At 38.6% G+C, this 26,105-nt stretch overlaps 1 protein-coding gene across 1 annotated transcript in view; it reads right to left on the reverse strand.

The window, feature by feature from the left end:
• The window catches only part of lgr6 (leucine-rich repeat containing G protein-coupled receptor 6), a 91,015-nt gene that overhangs the window by 22,771 nt on the left and 42,139 nt on the right, over positions 1-26,105 (reverse strand). Inside the window, exons 2-4 of the mRNA XM_079848447.1 lie at positions 25,814-25,885; positions 4,636-4,707; positions 2,761-2,832 (exon numbers count right to left, since the gene is read on the reverse strand). Of these exons, the coding sequence (XP_079704573.1) occupies positions 2,761-2,832; positions 4,636-4,707; positions 25,814-25,885 (216 nt within the window). The remainder of the gene's footprint in view (positions 1-2,760; positions 2,833-4,635; positions 4,708-25,813; positions 25,886-26,105) is intronic.

Raw genomic sequence — 26,105 nt, forward strand, 5'->3', positions numbered from 1 at the left:
ATATGGTGTAATAAAGCACCGATTGATAATTTGATGGCTTTGTGGCATGGTGAGCTGATTTGGTTAAAGCCACCAAGCGATTGTTGCTCCATTCTGACTGGAAGGCTTTAAGTCGCTATTGAATTAACAGTTTTTCTCTCTGATTTTTGGAAATAAAACAAAGAAACTGAGCTAAAGACAAAAGCTGTGAAAAAAATCAGAGGTTGCTGGAGATAATTGAAAGTGCAGACGTTTGGATTCTCTCACAAATCGAAGAACTGAGTGAAACACCCCCCATTTCTTTGCAAGACTGTTGTTCACAAACCTTGACATCTCCACAACCAAGATGAATGTCCTCCCTGTGTCAACAAGTTAAGCCTTTGATCTAATGAATGTTGCCCCCTGGATTCATTGGATGGGGGGGGGGTATGGGGGGGGGGGGTGTTGAACCTCAGCGATCAGCGAATCGTGATGTATGATAGCAGCAGAGCACGTGGAGTTAGCCGCAAGCACTTCCTCGCCATTTTTCCCCATGACCTTTCACACACATTCATTTGCACTGGCCTCTCCTCACCTCCCCTCTGGCCTCTTCAACCCTCGAGTCCTTCAGCTCAAGGTAATGCACAATGAGCATCAATAGTAGAGGAACTTGAACCCAAAGTACAATGCTATTTGGCTTGAAGAACTCCCCATATTCTCAGACTATGTTCTCCATGTTGTGCAAACCTGCTAGGTAGCAGTGATTCAAACTAAACACCAATATCTTGCTGATGACATCTCAATCATCTGGCTTGATAGGTTTAAGACTTGAAATTACATATGTAAACATTCCTTTAGTCATCTATTTTGTGTGGAACCTCATTGGTAACCAACATGTGATCAAGAGGTGTTGTATTGCCTCTGATTTAAGGAAGGTAAGTTTTATTGTTGCTCAGCTTTGACTGCACCTTTATCAGATCTTTCTTTCATAGACTAAATCCTGGAAGGATGGTCTTGACATCAAAGGATGCTCTGTGCTGAGTGTAGCAAGCATAGACTCTAGTAAAGAAACAAAGATGAGTTTCATCACCAATCCTCTCTCCTGCCCCAACTCATCTTCCCTCTGTCTACATCGGGCGCCAGTGGACTTCAAACCTTATAGCCCCCCCAGTGGTTAACCGATCCCCATCTTATCATTACCCTAAATTACATGTTTGTTGAGAACTAAATGCCTTTCTACTCTTGTGGGAACTCAGGATAGAGCACCTAGCTGAATCACTGCATATTCTTTGTTATGGGGGATTGAAAGTGAGCGTAAGTTGGCTGGATGAATGCCAGAGCTCTGTCTCACTACAGGGAGGGCCTGGACACAGTCTATGCACGTCTGGAGCCTCTTCTGGAACCAGGCACGTCTTCCATGCGGAAAAAAACTCTGTTGGTGGCGAAGGAATTAAATTTGTACGCCATGACTCTAATGAAAACATCCTTGCAAAGGTAGAAGGAAATGAGCGCATGGATATTTACATAGAATTATTCATTTGGAAAAAGTGGGTGTGCGGCTCCGCACCGGGATGCTGACTGGCATCAGGAAACTGGAATAATTGAAAGGAGTCGTGGGGTGGATGTGAGTCGAGCAGATGGACAAGGCCAGACAAAATCCCAGACAATATTTAGATTCTGACCTTTTCATGGGGAACCAGTTAGGAATAGGGGGCGTGATTCCGATTAGGAGGAACACTTTGGACCTAAGGGAAGAGTAACTGATGGAAAATTGGGCTCTTCACAGCTCATTGAATCTCCCAGCGCTCACTCAGGAGCCAGTGTGCAGTGTCTGGCGGTTTCCTCATGGGTTCCAGATGCGCCAACAGCCCTGTAAAGGTCCCTCTTTTTCACCGTTCTGATATTAAATGTGACGTAGTCACGTTTTGTCTTCCTCAAAAACACTGACCTCTGGAATATCATATTTGTCTCTGTTGCGAATTAGCATTAAGGTAATAGCTCTTATAGAGAAAGTATAAACCCAGATACACTGGATTCATTTTCAAATTGTATTAATTTAAAATCCAGAATTATACAGACCACACAATAACTACTATGACTTTTGTTACTCTTTCTCTGTTCATTATTTGTTCTTCCTTTGCGAAGAACTGTACGGCATTGTTTGCAAATGAAAATCCAAAATAGAAGGAAATCTATTACCAAAAATCTATGCGTCTCACTATTACACTGCCAAAGAACACCTGTTTTACCACTTCTATGTGTGTCCTAAATTGCAAACTTGATCCTCCCTGGTGGGGAGTTCTTTAATGAAGGGCCTAATGGTCCTAATAGGCATATAACTAACTGGGCTTTCCTGCATCAACTCTATTAGAGAGAAATGCCAAGAGTTACTTCATGACTAGATTGCAGTGTAGACCAAAGTAACCTTACTGCTAGAGACTTTATCTGATAGAGGGGTGCTAAATCATTCATTTTGTTACTCGTGCTGTGCTTATGATGTAATATTTGATACATAAATAGTCATCATGTTTTCTGGACGAACAACTCCACTTCCACTTAGACTTCTTTTGTTCTATGATGGGGAGCATCTTCTAAGCAGAATAACATTTCACATGAGACCAATCTTTGAATCAATTGAATCTGTTTTATTCCAGCTGTTAAGCATGAAGCTGTGGTCACAACCAGGAGGTCTACACTTGGCATGTGAACCTATCCAGTGTTGCTTTAATATACACCATTGTTCCATGTAAATCTCTTACAGCCCAAGTTTGCTTTTGATCACTTGAAGTATGTGGTACTTACAGAGACAGCAAATTGGGTAATTCCCATGGGTCTTCACTGGGCAATCTCTCTAACTGGTTATTCTGCAACATCCTGCAAAGATACCATAAATGAAAATTAGACAGGTAATTCATTCTGCTCAGGTGAATATTAAATCATAGTAAATATTTTAAAACGCTAAATGTGATTTTAATACATTTAAAAATGAAATCTAGTATTATCTAAATGGCATTCGGTTGCCTTCTAATTTGTATTAAGGAAACATAAAAAAGTCACAGCTAGTTCCATATGTGTAATTTGCTGGCTGGTGTATTTTAAATGTTAACGCTTGTCAAAAAACAGACTCTAGAGACATTTTCGAATTGAGAATGACAATATGGCTCCTGGGCACAAGAGTTTTCCAGCTTACTGCTGATGAGGTTACCTGTCACTCACATCAATCAGTCAAGAGATGTGATTTCAGGTACTGTGTGGTGCCCTTTTCAGTGGACAAAACCAGAACATGTGAGGGGCAGAGAGACTGAACAAGACAAAACAGAACAAGGGGGAGAAACTGCCTGGGTGGGCCACTGAGGTCATGCTCACAGGACTTGTCGAATAAAAGAACGAAAGAAACAGGAAGTGGTAGAACAATGATACCAAGCTTTTTGAACAAAGCAAATTATTCCAAAGTGAGAGCATGAGGCCACAGACGTTGAGCTTTAATTACAAGGCAGACAGCTTTATCATGTCCAATCAAATGAAACTCCTGACATTTGACCACACAGCCAGTGTTTGAAGGAATAAATACTCCTTTGTGGGCAGGATGTCCTTATCAAGGAGATCATGGTGCCACCATAGCCATTGTGAATCTAGACTTAAAATGTCCAGCAGTCTTGATATGACATTGTGAACAAGCCTCTATTATTTAGTCATTCAAATGCCACAAATTGAGTATTCATCCCCCTGCACTTTCAGTTTTGTGTGGCATTGTCATATTTTCACCAATTGTTCTTGATGTGACTCTCGCCATGTTTTTCTTGTAGGTTTGGTTAAAATGCACATGTGATTCTGACTAGCTCATTGAAAGCTGAACATTAGTTCAAAAACATCAGGTCAGGTACTCGTGCCTCAGACAAGTTAGGTTGTTGAATAGGATAGTACGAAGTACAATAGAGCACAGAAAGCAAACAGAGAAAGATTTGTAACTATTGTAATACCCAACCCAATCCCTTTTTGTCTACACTGACCACAGAAATAAGATACCTGACAATGACAGAAAACGGGGGAAAGGGCATCAAAATATTAAACTGAACTAATGTTCTCATTAACCTACTAAAATGTAACTCTAGTATTGGTTAAAGAAAAAGTTTTTTTTTAATAAGGTACAATTACTGAAAAGGTATTGGCACACAAGGTTTTTATTCCACTTTATGGGGTAATGAAAGGATTTGATGTGGCAGGGCAATTTTCTTGAGATGTGCAATCTAAAAAGTAGAAAAATGTGTTGAATTGTTAAATGACAATACAGGACAAATTTACTGAAGCTTCCAGGACTGCACGGAAAGGTGCATGGAATCCTGTGTGGAAATTTTGAGATGTATGTTGGCGTGAATGTGTTTCATGCCTGGCCTTTGTCTGTCCTTTTCTACTCCATCAACTGGTTTTAAGTCAGTCGATAAAATTACAATCTATCAATAAAACATCAACAAACACCCAGGCATAAGGAACAGCTAACTGGCCATTCACCACTGAGCAAAACCTGAATCATCACCTGTCAGTGGTTCTGTTTCTAATTTTGCAGTGAATGACACTGCTACAAGTCTTTTTCAGAATGAATCACCCTGAATGTTATTTTCCATAAAAGCATTAACTGAAACAAAAACGCTCTCACTCTTTCTGTCTTTCGTTACTCACAGGACTTTGAGGTTGTAGAGTCCTTGGAGCACGGGGCCAGGGATGTGTCTAAGGTGGTTGCCCGAGAGTCTCCTGTGGAAGGACAAAAGAAGTGCTTTGGTTCATTTGCAGTCCAACACATTGATGACTTTAACAGAGAGATGAGAATCTGGTGAATTCATAAAGGCGAGGGTGCATGTGTGTGCGTTCAGGAGCCCACGGTGAAAAGAGAGATCTCCTTGGACACATGAACCACAGCAGCTGTGGTTCAGATCTCGCTGGCCGCTGGTCTTTACCACTCACGTACGGAAATCTCTCTTTTGTATGGTCTCTAAAATACGTCAACGCACTTTGAAAGGAACCAAGATATGAATGCGCTCTAAGCTCCTTTTGCCTCTTGTGGCAACAAACACGTCATAGTACGGCTGAATTTATATACAATGGCCAAAGATAAAATGGATAGAATTGCTATTGAGGTGGAAAATCCACTCTATGGTACGTTGTTAGACCTTGTTATTGTTTGAGGGGTCTCACACTACAGTCAGGGTGCAAATTATGGAAGTTTGGTGTAAACCAAAATACACAAAACAGTCTTTTCAAACAAGAATATAATGTAGACAGAGCTCATAAGGTCACATGATGCTAAACAGACAATCTTCACCCTTTCGTGCATGAAAGTTGTGACAACCTTAGTCAGGATTTGTTTTTAATGCTCTTAGGGCATGAAAAACAAGATTTTAACTTTTTCTTTCTTTTTTTACACATATTTTTCAAAGAGATTTTCAGATGGCCACTTGAGTTTTTGTTTTTAACTGAGGAGATACAGTTTTAAACATAATACAGTAATACCACAGTAATACTGTGTGTGTATTTAACAAACCAATGAATAAAATGATTTCAAATCCTGTGAAAACTATAAAATATATACAAAAAAAATATTACAGCTTCAATTATTGCAAACGCAATTGAGTTTTATCCCAGTCATAACTTCATACAAGTTGGATGTCACATTTGTACCGTAGCTCTCCTCTCTGAGAAAACCTCAGACTCTATTGATGTTTTCAGACTGTGACTGTGGAAAAAATAGTGACCAGGTGTCTTCAATCTCATCTGAAATGAGCAGTGTTGTGTTGGGGGTAACGCGTTACAAGTAACCTGCATAACCTAATCAGATTACTTTTTGATGTAACTGCAATTAACATTCTAATAACATACATTAATTTACAGCCAAAAAAGTCACTGCAGATTAAGTATTTTCAAGAACAACAGTCACGGTAATAGTATGAATTGTAGCTGAAATATAGTTAGTGATGCATGACGTCCAATTTAGTGGACAGGTGATTAATCAGAATTTCCTCCAAATCTAAAATTTTCTTGGAAAATTTAACAATGATATGAATTCTTAGATGTTACAACATTTTTACCTGCAAGAGTCTCCTAGAATACAAGGAATGGATGGATATTCCGGAGCAACTTGGCAATTCTGACTGGCCGTCGGCCATCTTTGTTTGAAGAAATAAATCCACATACAATGGCTTGCCACTTGGTGGCAGTGTATAGGATGATGCACTAGTGTCCACTGTTGAGGTTGATGTGCAACTATGCCATCAAAACTTGTGCATTTGCAAGAAAATGCTTTTTAAATAGCTGTCTATTGTAGTGACCTCTATGTGTAAAAGTGTTAAATATGTCATGTTTAACAAAGTCATGTTCGGACCGTTGGCTGAACGTCTGATGCATATGGCACACTTAACTGGAAACATTTTAGCTGGATCATTATCTGATGGGCTGAAATCTACAGGATTTCTGGGAGACGTGTGTCGCGTTCTTTAACAGTCCGCCTGGAAACAAAGCTGTTGTGATGCCAAACCCCCTCATGGAAGAAGAAAGCCGTCGTGTTTACAACTGTGACAATGTGCGCTTATCAGGATCAACTAGAGGGTTGGATTTTCAAAAGTATGTGAAGTTTGTGGCTCCATTGTTGCAGTAAACTTTCTTGAATTAATAATTTATTAGATGCACGCCGGTCTGTTATCATTGAGACGTCGACTTTACATTTTCACGCCCCTAAACATGACGCGGAACAAAACAAACTGTGATTGGTTGCTTCACATGTCGGACAGATGCCTTTTTGGGCGGTCCTTGGCCAATGAAAGCTTCTGCCGTTAGTCTGAAGGTCTGGCTACGTGAGATTATAATCATAGCAACATTACGTGTTCAGTGCCATAGGTGGGCTATTGTTGCCAAAATCCAATTTTAGTTGTGCAGGACGAATTTCAACAAATCATCCCTTAAATTATCTATCAAAATTCCAAAAGATGACCCGTCAGAAAATGTACATATAAATCGCATGCATCCAAAGCCAAGTAGAACATCGTGGTTGATACCTCTGAAATTACTAGAGACATGGGAAAGACATTCCCAGAGAGAGTCAGAGCAAATATCAACCAGCTGTAGGCTCACCCATCTGGATTAATCAATTTGTTTATCAAACAAATCACTTAATAAGCGTTCGTGCCTGTTTTTTCCTGGGTGGCAGAGTTTGAGGAAAGTCTGTCGAAGCCTCACAAGGAGTCATGACAGCCTAAACAGGACCACCCATACCTCCAAACTGCTTTGCCTCAAAATCGCTCCATCCTGCCGGAGTAGCCTCAGTCTCCTCTTGTACGCCAAATGGTTCTTTTTGTATGACAAGATGACATTTTTGAAAATTGCAGCCAATGTTTAGCATGTAAGTCAGCTTAGCTAATGTGATGGGTGCGACAGCTCTGGCAAAGCAACAACCGTGTTGTATACAGGCACATCAAGAGCGACATGAGCCCAGAAAACAGAACGGCAAAACCCAGAACTGGGTCCATGACAAGGTCTGACAGATCTTCACACACTCCCTTATGTGCTCACACACACACTACCGTCTTCCACCATTGAGCCATGCAGTCTCTGAGGTTTTTAATGGCTATCACTTCATGTTGTGCCAGACCACACTCCCATCCGTAGACTCTATTTCTGGTAAGACCGTGTGCCGCCACTCTTTAACAAACATTTGTTTTACGTAGGGCGAAAGACAGAGGGAAATGAAGGAGATGGAGGGGCTGGGGAAGGCAAAAATAAAAGTGTCAGATTTGGAGGCTGCGAAGCTTAGCGGTTCACCCCATGTAAATAGGCCAGTGATGGTTTCACATGCGTGTCGGATGAGGTTTCAGCCACGTACCACAGCAAGCTGTTCTGCTGAAAGCTTGTGCCAGCTCTGCGGTCAACTTTTATCCCTCGTTATAATTCAGTCATGTATCTAAACACTGGAGCTCTCGGCTTTATGTATTCTCTCACATTACAGACAAGCACGGCTCTAATGCTAATTTTCCTAAGTCACTTGTGTCGACATGTTGTATATTCTTCTGAGAAATATCTGGAATGATGATTGTATCATTATGAATATTAAGATGTTTGTAAAATTAGTCACAATTTAGATTAGAGTCCAATTCTCATCATTAGCTAACTGTTAACTACGACTTTTGCCTCAATAAAGTCCTAATTACTGCTTATTAATAGTTAGTACGGTAGTTGTTAAGTTTAGGTATTGGGTGGATTAAGGGAAGTAGAATATGGTCATGCTGAATAAGGCATTAATACGTGCTTTATAAGTAGCTAATAAACAGCTAATATGCATGCTAATAAGCAACTAGTTAATAGTAAGAAGGGGACACTAAACTAAAGTGTTAAATAATGAACCCTAAACTGTAAAATCTCGTTCAAAATTGAATCTGGCCATTACAAATCAGATTTCTTTAATATCTTAACTTAGATACACTTTGATGCATTTTATACACAAAAAGAAAAAAGCCAGTAGCATTTCATACCTCTGTGGAAGTGCTGACTTTATATTTCAGTTGACAAAATGCAACTGGCTTTTGTCTTTCTATCTATGAAATGCATTAAAGTGTAACTGTATTCTGTCATGATATACTGTATTTTGTGTGATGTAATTCATTCAGTTCACAACATTAGTTAGGTCACTGGTCCAGCCCTACACATTTTGTCTGCCTAATCAAACACACCTGATTCAACTCGTCAGCTCATTAGTAGAGACTCCAAGACCTGAAAGGGTTGTGTCAGATTATAAAGACATACTGTACAAAATGTGTACTGTTGGGGATACTCCAGGACCAGGGTTGGGAGCCACTGAGTTAGGCTACACTTTGCGCCCCACACTTTCTCACTAGAGCAGGGGTGTCCAATCCTGCTCACAAAGGGCCAATGTCCTGCAGATTTTCCCTTCAACTTGCCCAACACAGATATCTGGAACTTAGAAGTTTCTAGTAATACTAAACATCGTGATTAACTTGATGAGGTGTGTTTTATTGGAGCTGGAGCTAAACTTAGTCTGCCAGACAGTGGCCCACCAGGAGTAGGATTGAACACACCAGCACTAGAGATTTTGGCTGCATCTGAAATCACATTCTTCCCTACTATATAGTAGACGAAAAACAGAATGTGACAAAAGAAGTATGTTCAAATTCACAGTGCTCCTAAAAGAGTACCTGGATACTTCTTCCGGGGAGATTCTGAAGTGTCAGATGAGGTGAAGCGACACAACTGACGTTGGTAGGTCACATGATAAATGACAACATGGCGGATGTAGTACGTCCAGATTACATTCATTCAACACACATTCATACTATATAGAACATACTTTTTAGCAGTTGTGAAGTAATCGCTTATTCAAAATAGGTCCCCTCATTTGGTTGGTTTGAAAGTGGTATTCTGATCATTTTGTGCACAAACAAATCAGGATAAAATCTACAAATTCACTTCTTGTACTGAGTCGTCAGCCAATAGTGCTTAAGGTGGTACTCACATTGATGATTTGGAAAGATGCCGGAGATCTAATACTACACATACTACAACAATTCCAACCCAAAAGTACAGTTTGAAAAGAAACTAGTGGAAGCAGAAGGAGGGGAATGGAATCAAACTCAGGTTCAGACCAAGCAATCAAACCAAGTGTGAAAAGAGCCTAAGAGACAACGTGTTAAACAGAACCTCTTTCAACCTTTTCCTAATAACCCATGCCAGCCTACTAGTCTTTGTTCTCAGTCCAAAATTGTCCAAACTGCCCTTAACTCTCCACTCCCCTACAAAGAATCATTGAATGGTGAGATTAAGGAAGGTGTGAATGAGAAAAATATGCTATTGGTGGCAACCATTTCAAAAGCTTCGATACATTTGGGTTTCAGCTCTAAACTGATCCTAAGACCAAATGGTGTAAAACTCAAAAACAGTTTTTCAAAACAGAATTAACGCATTTTGTTGGATGCAAGTTACACAAAGCATATTTACTTGCTGTAGTGTGATATCTCCAGCATCTGTCCAAGTCAGACCAAACAATAAAAGCCTCCATCAGATGAAGTGTGAGCTGAGCCTTTTCATACTGCAACTTTTACCACAGATGTTTGTTGAAATTAAGTGCGAGTGCACATTTGGTTGTCAAAAAGTATAATCACAACCTACTAACAGCTCCATTGTTGCAGTTCCAGTCTGTTTTTAGCATCAATTGCGACCTCATAAAGTGGCAACCGCATGTTTATTGGGAGTAGTTTACGAGAATCGGCTGTGTCGCAGATAGTGTGTGTAAAAAGGTGGAGGCTGGCCCTTGTTATTAGACCACTCAAAGCTGTGTTGACAACAAGCAGTTGACAACAAGTCAGAGGCAAAGAACTTTGGGATGGCTGGTTAGTGTTAGGCCCCCTGCAGCACATCTGTCTTCTGTTAGATGCCTCATTGGGGGCCAAAATACCATAAAACTTTAATCATATTTGTCTTTTTTAAAATTTTGCTTTGTTCATGGAGAGGTAAATTCAGTTGAGTTTTAGGGAAGAATTGTTAGCAGGGAAAGAAAAAAATAAGGCCTTGATGGGACTCACACTGGTGAAACTTTGCCCTCATCCCTTGGATGTATCAGTGAGTATGAACTGAGAAAGGTTTTTCTCATCCACATGGAATCTACACCAGCAGAACTAGGTAAAAAGCCTTTCAGATTTGAGTAAAATTGCAACACCTCTCATTCACAAAAATGTAAATCCCATGCATAACCAATTATTTGCAGAATTGATTCATTTCTGCAATGCTAGTGACACAAATCAGAATTAATGATTGTTTTTAAACAGTGCTGCAAGACAATGGCAAAAATAAACCTGAGCGAATTGTGATTACTTTAATTACTGAAACCACATATGTATTGCATTATTGAACAACTGAATCGGAAGAATTCTCTGACTGGTGAAAATATCACTGATTTGAAAACCCTAAGAACCGGGTCGTATTATTTGCAACGCAGTTTCCTATGATATCAGTTTCATAGCACGATGGAAAATCAAACTCGCCAGCTCCCTGAAAGTGACCTTGTCTTCTCCTCAAATATGTATTCATCATCACAATAAACTCTGACCTGTGCAGAAATAGCCTGCGCACGGCCACTTTTGATTCTCTCGTAAAAAATTGGATTGGCATTTACACAGATCTTTATCACAGGACTCTTGCTCTGTCCCATGTGGGAAGGAAGATAAAAAAATAAAATAAAAAAATCCTGTAATATGCCTATTTTATCATACATAGAGCAACAAAAATTCACAAGAACAGATAAGACTTAAGACAGACTCCCCATACCAAATTTCCTAACTTTGATTTCACAAGCCAGTGTTGTGGAAGCTATTTTGAAACTGTTGATTCCAAACTGCTACTCATAATTGAAAGTAGTTGAATTGCAGTAAAGATACACTACTAGTTTGTACACACTTTATTTCAATGGTCCACTGTAGACATTCTACTAGCTATAAGTAACAACTACATGTCAACTAGCAGTCATTGGAGTATTAGTAGACTGTGTACTTAATATCTGCTAACTCTTTATTTTGATGCTCCTCCAACATACTATAAGTGATTTTCCAACTTCATGTCAACTTATTCTACTAACCCTAACCTAACAGTGTACAACAGTCTACTAGCAGTCTACTAGTCTACTGAAACTGCAATGACAGTTAATTGACATGTAGTTGCAAAGTTTCTTATAGTTTGTTGAAAGTCTAAAGTGGACCATATAAATAAAGTTAAACCCAGTGTACTATAAACAAATACAAATACTATGAACATGTAGCATTATATATTATATATATATATATATATATATATATATAATAAAAAAATATTCACACATAAGCCTTATCTAATATCTAAAAGAATCCGTAAGGGGATCAAAAAACATTCAGACTAATCAAAAATAAAGTGTCAAAGATACCCAGACAGTTTGAGTCATAGTTCAATGAAAATCAGTTCGGGTAAATGCAGTGCGATACCATGTTTTGGTTACTAAAGAGAATCAAAATGAGGGTAGCAGGGTGAGGTGAAAATGTAGTGGCCGCATGTGAAAGGCATTTCGATAGCTAATCTTTCCAGGTGGCATTATCTCTGATGTAGAAAAGATGAGAGGAGAGAAGAGAAAGGAGGAGAGGTTATCTGCAAACACATGGGCAGGGTGTGGGTTTTCTACGTAGGTGCTAATCTAAGTGTGTTTATCTGTGTCTGACATTGTGACTGTAATATCAAATCACTGTCTGATGAAAGACATCTGCACTGAGCTCTCGATTTGACGATATTTTGTTCTGTGAATATCTACGATGAAAGGAGATTATCTCTAAAATAAAATACAGATGAAAATGCTTGCCTTTGGGCCACTCTTTTCAAGAGGCCATCACATTTTTCTTTTATTATCATTATTTTTTTAATAATTTAAGTATATATTAAAGTATATATTAAAGTATATTAGTAGTATTTTATGTATCTGTTACTCTTGACAAAATTAGGTTTCTGTATCTTTTTCTGTATCTGTAAATTTTTAAATATGTTGATTAAAATATCACTTTAACTTTGTGTTTGTCTAATGGATGGGTCTAACAAATATATTTCCTATTATTCAGTAGAATTAATTACAGATTTTTAGGTGCTTATCCATGCTAATCTGAATGAGGTATTCGTTTTCAGGCACATAGTCCTTCTGTTTTTGAGAAACATTCTCCCTACTTTTCCCTCGCTGATCATCCAATAGGCGTCACTGACGCATAAACGTGGACTGTCATGTGTTGAGCATCTAACATCATAGACATTTGGAGTTTTGAAAGTTACAGTACGTTTTCATAGTACAAGCACTTTTATCTCAAAAGATCAAGGAAAATGTGATTACTCATGATACAACAAAGGTTGACGGCGTGTTACTTCAGAGGCACGCGTGCAAACAGTACATGACTTAAAAGCTACCATTGGCTTACAGCTAGACCGTGGAAATAAAAGTAAGATTTTTATCTCGCAACAAGCCAGATTTCCATACTCTTTCCCAAACGATTTCAGTTCATCACAAATTAAAGCATTACAAACTCAAACATGTGCCCTTTTGATCTGCCTGCTCAAGTAAAACTCTTGAAAATGTTTTTCCACAGCCATATTTTTCAGATTTACTATAAGCTTGCGCCAGCGCAAACCCTCTTTTGGCGTTAATAAACTATTGTCAGGATTTATTAAAGACACGCAGTGAAATATTAGCGCTGAAAGGCGTGGACAGGGTTATTTTTGCATCTGACCTTATTGCATATGCATTTGTAGGAGCTTCCCTTTCAGACGCAAAATTTATGGGAGGAGTGTATTTAAATGAATCATGGTGATTTACTAAGGTTTGCACTAGTCAATTTACTGGTATTTGCGCCATTATTTACCACCAAAAACAGCATGTCTTAGGGGCTGTTTACACAACACCATTTTCAACTAAAAACGTACATTTTTAAGTGTTTTTGGCCGTCCGTTTACGCAACAGCGGCGTTTTGGGTGCCTTTTGAAAACGAGTTTCATATTGCAAGTTTTTGAAAACGGTCTCCGTGTAAACAACAAAAAAATCTCTGTAGACGATGACGTCATGCACATGCGTATTACATGTTCAGTCTATTGTGTTTCATCTCCATCTAATGGCAGAATACAGCGTTTTAGTAGTTTTCGCGGATCAGTGTGAATGGGGATCGTTTTGACAATGGTGTCGTCTGTGCGCGGAAAAACTCAGCCTATCGTTGTCGTGTAAACGTACCCTTAAACCAGATGCTAATTTGCGCTTCTTGGTAGATTGCATTGGTCATTATGGAAATAATCCGGCTGCGTCTGTGTTCCTTAATTTGCGCGTTGTCAGTAGATCAAACACAGAACTTTCCACTCCCATCTGCGCTTCTATTTATCTCACGCTAAATTATTTTGTAAATCTGGCCATTAAATCTTAAAGTCATTATAAAATGTGTAATAAAAATGAGGTCATGTCATCACAGTATTGTGGAAAGGCTCCAAATAAAGAATAGGATACAGTACAGTCTGATATTTTTGCTCAGTTATTAAAGCAGATGTGCTTTAATTGTAACATAAAAGTTGTTTTGACGACTGTAAGCTTCTCTGTCCTCCAGTCTCCACTCACTCCAATTATCCTTCATTAATTACAGGATATAAGACAAACCCAGAACTCTAAAGATGGTTTAATCGCGCTTCACTCACAAGTGTTAAATGAATCCTTAATGACAGGGATTAAAGATCAGTGAGAGATTGAAAAGAAGGGCTTTAAAAGAGAGAGGGGAGTGGTGCGCCCTAGGAGATCATCTGCAGAAAGCAGGTGGGTGGAAACCTCCAGTCTAGTTATTTATTTAGCTTGATCTGCACAGTGACCATAGAGATGCGTTTAAACACTCCTCAATATGGTTAGTAACAATCCTCGGGGTAAATATCTTATTAAAGATAATGCGTTTCTTGTCATTACTGTGTCAGAGACCTAAAAGTAGTACTAAAGGTGTGTCCAAACATCTGACTGATTCTGTATATTTAACCATGAAGCTCAAACATTAGCGCAAGATGCTAGCAGATACCAATTTTGTGGTTTTAAATCACTAGGAATGCAGACATTGATAAAATATCAATCTAGGCTCATTGGGAAAATGTGCCTCTATAACGCTAAAAACGTACCTATTCATACAATTCACTTTCCAGCTGAAGATAATACTAGAGGCAGTAAAACACCAACACCAACTTTACAGTGGAAGATTATCGATTAATAAAGACATTTCCAAGCAGTTCCTTGCACAATACTATGATATGACCTCAAAACACTATTACCCTAGTGCATCATTTATAAACTAATACATTTGGACATTTGCATCACTCCATCAGCTCCATATGTGTGGCTTTTCTGGTATGGTAAACTTGCTCAGTAGCTCACCTGGTCGGGTACGAGTCCCGTGAAACATAAGTCACGATAAAAGAGCTCAAAGACTTGTAGAAGCAGCTAAAGTGGCATCTCTCACGTTTGCTTTTGTTAACAATGTCGTCTAGGGTTTAGTTATTTTCAAACGTGATTTATTATTTTCAAAAGAGCAGTAACCTCTTCATCTTTTCAATTAGGATCAATGTAAATCATTGCCAGATTCACGTGTATCTAGTTCGGATAAAGGTCTAAATATGGTCTAAAGCACACGGCACAAGTGCACTTAGGGCCATTCCAAATCCACTTTTGCTAGTTTAACAACGGGAAAAATGGTCGGTGCACCCGGCGCATCCGGTGCATGGTCTAAAAGGGGTTGTCCTTATTCTCTTAATGAGTAATGGGTGTGTTTTAATAAATAAAATAAATAAAAAAAGTATTGTGCCATTGATTTTAGACCAGGTTTCAGTTGGTGGTTTCAGTCAATGGCTCAGTCTATTTCAGTTGCCTCAAAATAGCAACACGTCAACAATGCACCTGAACACACCCTGAAAAACCCATCGGTTTCATGGGTGCACAAATTTGTGCAAATGCATTTGCTATTTAAACAATTGCGTCAGGCTGAAACTAGCAAAAAACACTTGTGTCGCGCCGCATTGCGCCGGGTGTATGATAGGGCCCAAAAACTGTACTCCTCTATTATTTCACTTTGAAAGACTTTTTTTTTTTTTTTTTACATTTGAGCCTGAGCTGCAAAATATGTACAAATGCAATGTAAGTATCTTAGGATAAGCATCTTCCAAATGTGTAAATGTGCAAATTTGAGGAAACAAGTTCCATCTTCTCTAGTTATGTGGCCATACACAATGATTCTTCATAAAAAGATTTTAAACAAAAAAAAAAAAAAAAGAAGGAATTAAATATTTCAAAGGAAACAAGTGAAATCTAGGTTGTAAGATCTCTAAATACAGTAGTGGCAGTTTTGGCTGTGCGCCGAGCTCTGCCACAACATGTTTCGTTCTGCGTGTCTGCTAGGTGTGTTTTAAAGGACCTATTTATATTCACAAGAAGTTTTCCTTTGATGTGTGTAAGGAGATCTACCATTCGCTTTAAAAAGATTCCTGAAGTTATATTTTCTAGCTAATAGCAGGACTTTGATTTATTTTGTGGCAGCCTGCTGTTTATCTTACTGCTGTGTAAAGCAGACAGTGTCATTTTTTACGTTTTGCGCAAGGTGTTATTTTAAATGCATGTCATCGGCCTTCATGCTGAATATATATGATCGGGCGTCTGTATTTGCTCATCTGCTCGGCAGAAGCTTCCTCTGATCTGAAGACAGCAGCTCATTTCTCTGTGTGTGGTTCTCTCTTTTCATAAGTGTGTGTCTGTGTGGAGTGTACAGCTCATCTCTATGATCACTTCACATTGATCTGACGACCATCACATTGAACAAGACATGTTACAAATTACTAAACTGAGTCCATGCATATGTTCATGTGCGTGTGTGTGTTGGGGGTTGTGTTTGATGGATATAGCAACACGGGCTGTGTAATTTGCTCCATATGAGTTGGGCTGCCGGTTTATTATGGCAGGACAGAGTGGGAAAAGCATCCAGAACTCTGCGGTAGGTGACTCCAGTGCTGTCACCTGCTCTGACAGCTGTCAATCAAAATGATCCACTACCACCTCCTTCAGGTCATGGGACTGCATCCTTAAAGAGAGAGGGGTGATTTTGTTCTAACACACAGCCTATTTGTAAAAATGTGTAACTTAAACAGCTTTAATGAAGATTACAATTTTGGTTTGTAGATTCTGACAGTTTTATAGCTTTATGACTTTTCTAACTAAGCTGTATTTGGAATTATGTTATGTTGTAAATGTAGATTAGCGGGGTGGTTGATTATGATTTCACTTTTCTAACTTTAGTTAGTGTGTAATGTTTCTGTTTGAGCATAAACAACATCTGCAAAGTTACGATGCTCAAAGTTCAAAGCAAAGGGAGATATTCTTTTACAGAAATCGCTTTTTAAGGACTACAACAAACGGCTGGTAGGAACTACACGAGCTTCCTCCCGGGTTAGTGACATCACTAACCCTAAAATTTACCTAAATTTACCCCCGGGAACGTGATTTATAAATTATCAAGACATAATATGCTAATCAGTGACTAGAAGATAGTTAACTCCACATCAGCTACATAAATTTATCAGCTAACCATTCAGAAATGTTCTGTTGCATTCTACATGTTGTCACTTCTTCTTTAAGTCTCTCCATCTTTGTCCAACTCCGGTTTGAACATAAAAGGCTAAACAGTTTTTGAAAATTTCAGTGTGTGTCTGTGTGAGGAAATTGAAGATGCACGAGCTCTTGAAGCTCCACCCCCTGTGCAGGGAGCAGCAGCTCATTTGCATTTAAAGAGACACACACACAAACATATTTTTGCTCACCCTCAAAAAGTGACAATTTTAACATGCTATAAAACATATCTGTGGGGTATTTTGAGCTATAGCCTCACATACACACTCTGGGGACATCAGAGACTTTTTTATGCATTATAGGACCCCTTTAAAGCGTGGCATGGAAATAATGATTTTAGAGTCTGTCTGTCCCTCTATATACCTGTCTGTCTACAGTACCTTTCTGTAAAAATTATATGATAAGTTATGACAAAATGAGTTTTTACATTGCTTTAACTCATCAAAATAAGTTTTATACTTTATATAAGATTCAACTAATTTTTTAAGTCAGTTTAATGTAATTTAAGTTGAAATGACTGAAACATCCAAATTGATTGTACTTAAAGGGTACATAACATGCACAGTTTCACCTAATCTCATGTTAATCTTGAGTACCTATAGAGTAGTAGTGCATCCTTAATATCTCAAAAAAGTGTTTAGTTTTATTATATTTAGAAAAGAAAAATACAGCTTTCCGATTCTCTCCGGAAAAAGCCGAGGTCCTGGAGGCGGAGCTATAGAGGCAAGCGGTAGTTCTTGATTTCCAGCAAAAGACAGAAATCCGGTCCAGTTGTACTTACATGAATGGGGTCTTTTATCACTGGGACCGCTCCACGTTTTAATAGCAAACGATTTGCAAATCCAGCGTCGACCTGGGCCTTGTTAATAAAACATTCGTCACTGAAACGACCAGAACACACAACCGCACTTCCTACACTCCGTTGCTGCCCCGGAAAAACAAACGGCATCCACTGTTCCTGTAACACTGGGTTCTTTGGAAAACTGAACACGGTAAGCTTTCCCTCACATCCAAATACACACTTTTTTGGAGACATTCTTGAACAAATCCTATGCAGTGCTGCCGATGATTTCATGTTGAAGCGCGTTGATGTGCGCGGTCTCGCTCTCCTCTAGTCGACGTGTGCGCGGCCGCGCTTTTCCGAGAGAAATGCTCATATAAGGAGTTGCACTCTGATCTACGTCATTAGATCCACGATCTAAAAAAAACCAGCCCAAACTTGTACCAACCCGGAAGTAAGATTTTCAGCATAGAAATTCTCCGTTATTCGTCCAAAATATTTTTTTAAAACTTTGCCCATGTTTAGCATGAGAATCTATCTCTTTAACACTGTAAACAACTCTGAATACATGAAACACCATTGTACCCCCCCTTTAAAAATTTAAGGCAACAACTTTTTTTTTTTTTTTTTACAGTGTATCTGAATTTGGAATTATGTTATTTTCCATAAATGTAGAGTAAAGCATAGCATGGAAATATGTTTAGAGCTTTTAGAGCTAAAAATAAAGTAAAAAAATGTAACTTTGTCCTGTTCTCCTTGTCTCAAACCTATATGACCTTATTTATTCTGTGGAACCCAAAGGAAGATACATTGAAGAATGTTGGTTTTGGTGACCAATGACTTCTACAGAAGGAAGAAAGTCATACAGGTTTAAGTGACATGATGGTGAGCGAATAATAACAGAATTGTATTTTTTTGGATGAACTATCCCTTTAAAAGCAAATCTACCTTCCTCTCCACACATACCACAGTTCGGAAAAAGATTTATCCGTCTCAAACTGTTTCTCGTTACCTAGATTTTCGCTGCAGCTCAAATGTAAACACAATTTTTTGTGTGAAAATACACAAATTACATGTATAAACATACACCAAACAGATGTGAATTCCAAACATTGTCAAGACGTGATTTGTGTGTTTTTGCTGTGGTTTGTGTTTAGTAAATTTGCTGAGGACCCCTCTGTATTTCTTGGACAATTACGCTACACTGTGATTTACCTCCCCTTGTATCGTAAACTATGATGTACCAATGATTTCTGCACTTGGATCACAGTTGCACTACTGTTTGTGTCCTCACGAAGGTTGTTCACTCATTCATGAAGCCAAGTTTAGGCCTTTGTGTTTATTGCTGTTCCACATGAAAATCATCAAAATTCAAAACAAAACAAGTAATTGTTCTCTATCTATCTATCTATCTATCTATCTATCTATCTATCTATCTATCTATCTATCTATCTATCTATCTATCTATCTATCTATCTATCTATCTATCTATCTATCTCTTCTCTTGTCTGTTTGTTTTTATCTCTGTCTGTCTGTGTCCATGTGTTAGTGTTTTCATTCATGCTTCATTGTTATTCTGTCCTCAAAAGGGTCAAAACACCATTAAAATCCTCTCCATGGCAGTCACGTCCTCACTGGAAGCAACACAAAGCAACAAGTATGTCTCATAAAATGTTACGACATGAAAGTGGACAGTGGAGACCAACAAAACCTTTTGCGCTCCTCCAAGGCTGAAGTCTGCCAGAGCTCTATATTTTGTTTTTTTGGCTTCTTGTCATAAAATCGGAGATGGGGACCAAAGCAGGGTTACATCTATTGAGGGGGTTACATTAAAATCGCAGCTGGTCTTTTTCCTCATATGATACCTTTCAAGGCTTTCATCTCAAAATTTGGCCCCAGAGAACAGAGGAGAGGTAGAGAGAAAGAGAGCAGTATTCATCACATTTTCATTGATTTGCACAAGCATTTGTAAAGAAAACATCAGATGCTGAGGCTTAGTTGGGTACACGTCAGAGAGGGCCTGCGAGAGAAGGGCTTATGGGTCATCACAACCTGGTGAGCTCCAGCGTCATTTCATCATGGAAGTCCTATGCTGGATTAGGCTCTAAGGGTCTCGCCTCACCAGGGTGCCACTAAGGGCCAAGTGTCCACTTTTAAGGCCCTGACATACCTCAAGCGAAGAACAAACTGGTAGGACGTCATTTCAAACAAAATCTGGTCAAAACGAAGTTTGTTTCAGGTGTTCCCCAGGAGAAAGAGCTCCCCAAAGCTGTTAAACTGTTAAACACCTTCAAACTACCATTGGTCCGTGACGATTGCGTATTAGGTAGGTGTGCACCGCCTTCTTTGACAAGGAAATTTTCTCCGGTTCCTTTCTTCTGTTCAGTCCGTCGAGGTCTGACGTCCGCGAGTGAAAACATGAACACACTGGAGAGCTGCTTTATAGGAGAAAATGAACTTGTAATTTTAAGTGGAAGCAACACTGACACTTTTCTCATGTTTAATACTGTAAAGCTGCTAGCTTTAAAGCTAAATATTTTACAAAGTGCTATATAAAAGTAACGTGATCCACATCTCTATGATCTGATGCTTTCTTAACTGCTGTTTTCTCATTATTTTGTACCGTTATTATGCTTCTTGTTGTCATCTGTTGAAGTTGAACAAGCAGAATATGACGGTTGGTCAGTGTGGTAATTGTCCCGCCCCTCCTCCACTGCGATTGGACGGCTGGGTAAAAAGTGACAGTGATGAGCCCTGAGTTTTACCCAAAGTTGAACATTCTTCAATCCTCGGTGACCAGTAAAAAGACACTCAGCGCCTCGTGTCGTTTTAAAAACGTGGCGCTCCCATTGAAAATAATTGGAAAAATATGCCATCCACATGTAAAACGCTTTGGTGGACACAGGGTCTAATAGTCATAAGAATTTCTGTGCACACTCAAATATTTCCATTTGCTTTCCCGATCCTCCTCTTGAACCTAAAGGGAAACAGTTCTCATGCATTTTCTGACAGTGTGTCCAGTTAACCTTCACTGGAGAGAACGTGAGAGCTTCCCGCTCGCTACAAATCGCAATTAGTAAAGCAAACACCAGCAGAATTTCCAGCCAGCCGTAATGCCGTCAGAGATGCTGATTAATGGCCTTCGCATGAGGGATTAACCGTTCTCAAATGGGGCAACAATGCACCCATTAAACCCCATGAGCAGTGTCCTGTGGACTGCAGTGAGATGGAGATACCTTTAGCCCTCTAATGGCTCAGCATCAGCTTGCAATAATAAAGCAACAGAGCAATCTGGCCGGGGTTTGTTTGGTTGATGACGAAGGAGCCATGAACTGTGATTTCAGCTGAGAGCCATTACAGACACAGAACGAAAGGTGGGAGAGGGGAGCTGGCCGTGGCCTTGAGTCTCACACAGGATGAGGAAGATTAGAAGACTTAAGAAAACAGGAGGACGGGTGTGAGACAGGAATTCCAGGTCTTTAGCATCGGAGTGCTCTCTTCTTAATATTGCTGACATGTCAGTCACGGACGAAGCCTGAGAATGAAGCTTGTACTTCAGTGCTACCAGCACATGAAGTTTAGCTGGTCTTCCAACTGGTTATGCTGGTCTGTTTTGATAGTTTTAGAGGGGTTTTGGACACTTGTCAGGTTGGGAAACCAGCTAAATGACTAAGGCCAGATAAACCACTTTAGGCTGGTTGCATTTTGCATTTGCATTTTTGTCAGCTGGGCAAATCATGGTTAAGTTTATGAAATAGGTACGAGGTATTTCTGTAATAAAGGTTATACTTCTCTCTACTTTTTACTTAATACTAAAGGACTGGAATTCCTGTCTCACACCCATCCTCCTTTTCTTAAGCCTTCTAATATATTTGTGCTACTTTATACAAACAATTTAAACTATTTATCTCTTGTCTTTTCTGGAAATCTAGTGAGGTGTCTTATGAAAAAAAATACACTTAGTTGTAATCAATTTGCACTTGTAGTGTACTTCAAATCTTAAAAATATGAATGCATGAATGTTTCGCCGATCAACATTAAGTATTCGGGTCTTTAGCGACCCGGACCACGGATGGATCTCTACCTGTCGTGATAATAAAAAACTCTCCTGATATTAGAGTAACAAATACAGAAGGATAAAATAAAGCATATTTTGTTACCTTTCGGAGCTTGGAAGGGTTCAGTTTGAGCAGATGTTTTATACCATCATCACTGTCAGCTCATTTTAAATTACATTCAACATCTGGCTCATATTCGCGATCTCAAACATATAATTTTCAACATCTTCAAAATCAATATTTTTGATCGCTGACAGCTTCTTCTCCAGATCCATCATCAAGTGACAGAGACACTAATATTTGATTGAGTTCAGTACTTGCTCTGCAGTAAATCATTGAGCCATTTTAAGCTTTTCTGATGATTCTTCCTATTCTTTTGTTTTCTGCCTGCAGTAACTATGAGGGAAACGTCATTTTATCATTGTGTATCAGACACTGACACCTTATGGAATAAAGGTAAATTGCACTTAATCAGTCATCAAAGATTAAATTATTGTTGTGCAGAAAAAAATATATTTACACCTACAAGCCTTGGGTCACCACCTTACACCTACATGTAGCAGATCTATTCCTCCAAGACCATATGCAATAAGTTGAGCCGCAAAAATAACCCTGTCTTCACTTTTTCAGTGCTAATATTTCACTGCATGTCTTTAGTAATTCCTGACAGTAGTTTTTTAACGCCAAAAGAGGGTTTGCTCTGGTGCAAGATGTCAGTAAATCTGGCCAATATTTGCTACAGCATGTAGACAGTATACAAAGCTCACTAGCTTTTGGAACGGAACTCAGAAAATCATCAACTCTAAAGAAGGTGAGGTAGAGCAGAAGTCAAAAGGTGGGGTTTAGGAAGTAAAAAGGACATGCTCGGCTCAGATTGCATTTCATCTGTCCCAAAGGCGCACAATAAGACTTCCTCTTCCCCCTTCCACACTCGCAGATGACCTTGCAGTTGATAGGACAGCAGCCAGAATCTAACAGTCGAAGGTCATGGGAGAAGTTTATGTAATGCTGAGGGACTTTGGTGGGTTATAGTGTTACAAAAGTGAACAAGTAGATATTGATGGCTCAGTCTGAACTCTGATTGAAGTAGACACGCACCGCATAACTCAAACACAGGATGTGGAGGGATAGCGTTTGGGTCGGGTCAGATCCGCCTCTCTGGACCATAAACATAAAGACTTGTCTGTATTCTCTCATCATATGCATTTTATCACATATGATTGTTCCAATTAATCATTCGATTCTTTGTGGGCAGCTTAAGGTGTAACATAGACTAAAAGAAAAAGCGAGAACTCCCAAAGAGCCCGCCGTCGTCCCCGGGGCATAGGCTACAGAACTTTACAGATGATCCTCAGAATTGTAATTTAGACTTGTGAAATGACTCTGCAAAGTGCGGTGCCTAGGGGTGTAAATGAGTACCAGAAAGGGTAAAAACACACAAATTCATCATTCCCAGCAGCACATCAAAGAGAGCTAAGCTTGAAATTTATCTCACACTAATACCGCTGTAATGTGTTTTCAGTCAAACTGTCTCTGGGAGTTTCTTGCTGTTAATAAAGCAGTTATTGAATAGGAACAAAGGAGTCTATTATATTCCTTAAAAAAATAAATACAGTCAAAATAAAACTGATATGATTTTAATGAGGTGTACAATGTTAATACGCTTCCAGTATATCAGCCAAGCATCGCTGGAGGCGTTACAGCCGTATATCATTATGTCCCAATTCTTTTTCTCACAATATTGCATCAACACTTTAGATATTGATCTATTGATCTGATATATATATAAATTTTTTTTTTTTTTTTTTTTTTTTTTTTTTTATCATGTATTATGTGTAGGTGTGTCTGCATTTGTTTTTTATTCCTTGATTCTAGTATGTTTTTGTGTTTGTTTATCATGCGGCTTTTTGTTTTTTCTTTGTGTTTGTATATTAATTTCTTTTCGTTTGTTTTTGGACTCCCTGGTAAAAGAGAGATTGTATAAAGACTCAATAAAACCTTCTATAAAACAATCATATATCAATATATTGTGATACAATATTACAATCAATCAATCGTTCGTTCATTCATTCATTCATTCATTCATTCGTTCATTCATTCATTCATTCATTCATTCATTCATTCATTCATTCATTTGTTTGTTTGTTACCTACTTTTATTATTATTATTTTCTATTTATTAATAAAATCCTTATATCCTAATATATTGTTATATAATAAGATCCTTGTATTGATATTTATTTATTTTTATTATTGATGAATTACATTTATGTGTGAATTCATAGAATTTCCTGAAGTTCAATTAACACAGAATCAGGTTAGTTAGTTGAACAGAGGGGTTAGGACTCAAGGGTTTCAGACAGAATGGTTTCAGGTTTGCTATTTTGTTGAAGCTTCGACATCTTCCTCTACATCAACCTGTTTGTTTGAAATGTAGCAACAGCACGCTATTCCCAGGGAAGTAAGAACTAATTTAGTGAAGTGAAATGAGAAATTGCCCGTTTGCTTTGACAGCCACGCCATAAATATTGACTCCTAGAAAAATGTTACATTTCCTGCAGGCCTCCTGCCGTCTGCATGTTCCCCAACACTTTCTGACAGCTCTGGGCATTCCCAATCCATCCTGTTAGTGTCAGTCAGGTGTCCCGACTCCCAGCTGCTCCGCAGACCTGCTCCCGCTCCCGCTCCTGCTGACGGGAACATGTGCGAGCTGCCGCGACGGCCAGGTGCTTTTCATTGCAGTGTTAACGCTCTCCAGAGACTCTCACAGGGGTTACGCTAGGACTCACCTGAGCTAATTGGTCCTTCAGGGGGAAAAGTGTGAGCAGACATGCTATATTGGCTTTAGTTTACTTATTTTGATTGATGTCTGACATGTAAAGGTCTAGACAGAGTATGAACATGCTGGATGTTGGTATAAAATATGTTTGATCTTTTATGTGGCTCTGATGAAGTACTGAAGGAAGTACTGTAGCATCTTTGAGCTTTGAAGATAGCATTTTTTTCTGACACATGCAGTCTTAAATGTGTCTGACATAGGAAACGATGAAGAATTGACATTTTTGGCCAAAATAATATCAAAATTGGTGCGATGAAGACCCAATATATATGAGTAGTTGACATCCTGCAGTGTTAAATGCTATACTATTTTAAGTTTTTATACATTTTCACGTAACTTTTCTATTTATTTATTTTTTCATTTTTTAAAGCATTCGTATTTCAATATTTGTACTTAAAACACATAGAACATTCATGTCAACTGTTATAAAAATAAATTCCGCTTCAAACGAGAAATAATGGGGCAAGAAAAAAATTTAAGAAATATTTTAAGCTGTTAGCTGTTTATACAATATATACACACAGTGTGTATACAGTGTGTATACAGCATGCATATATAGGAATAAAGAGGGTTTTTTTCCCCAAGAATAAAATACTAGTGAATTTAAATGGTCCATCCCTTATATTCATTTTAATGTTAAAAAAGGGTAATAAATTCATATGAATATACTTTTAACAGAGATAAAGTTAATCAACATGTTATACTGTAAGTCAACTACCCAAATACACAACGCATGCTAAGGTCATTATCACCCAAGCTGATGATTTCATTTATTTATTTATTCGTGGTTTTATGGTATCTAGGTCTTGTATAACACATCTGGAATTGCGTCATTCTCAAACTTAACCTTCACTGAAGCACTTCACATAAATAACCACTCATCAGTGGGATTTTTTTTTTTTTTTTTTGTAGCCTACACCGTTTTGTCACAGCATAGAGGTGAACGCAACTGAAATACATGTAGTCCAGGTTCAAATGCCATTCAGATGTACTTACAGTTCACTGAGGAAGTGCAGGTTGTGGAAAGCGTTGGGCTGAATCTCACTGATGTTGTTCATACTGAGATCCCTACAATAAAAAAGAGAGAGAAACAGAGGGTCAATGGCAATGATATCAGTTATGCAGTTTTCAGCATCATTACTCCAGTCTTCAGAGTCACATGATCCTTCAGAAATCATTCTAATATGATGATTTGATGATGAAGAAACATTTCTTCTTATTATTATCAATATTGAAAACAGTTTTTGTGGAAACCGTGATAAAAAAAATTAAGGATTCTTTGATGAAT

Source organism: Squalius cephalus (genome assembly GCF_949319135.1).
Source record: "Squalius cephalus genome assembly, chromosome: 18".
Classification (NCBI taxonomy): Eukaryota; Metazoa; Chordata; class Actinopteri; order Cypriniformes; family Leuciscidae; genus Squalius; species Squalius cephalus.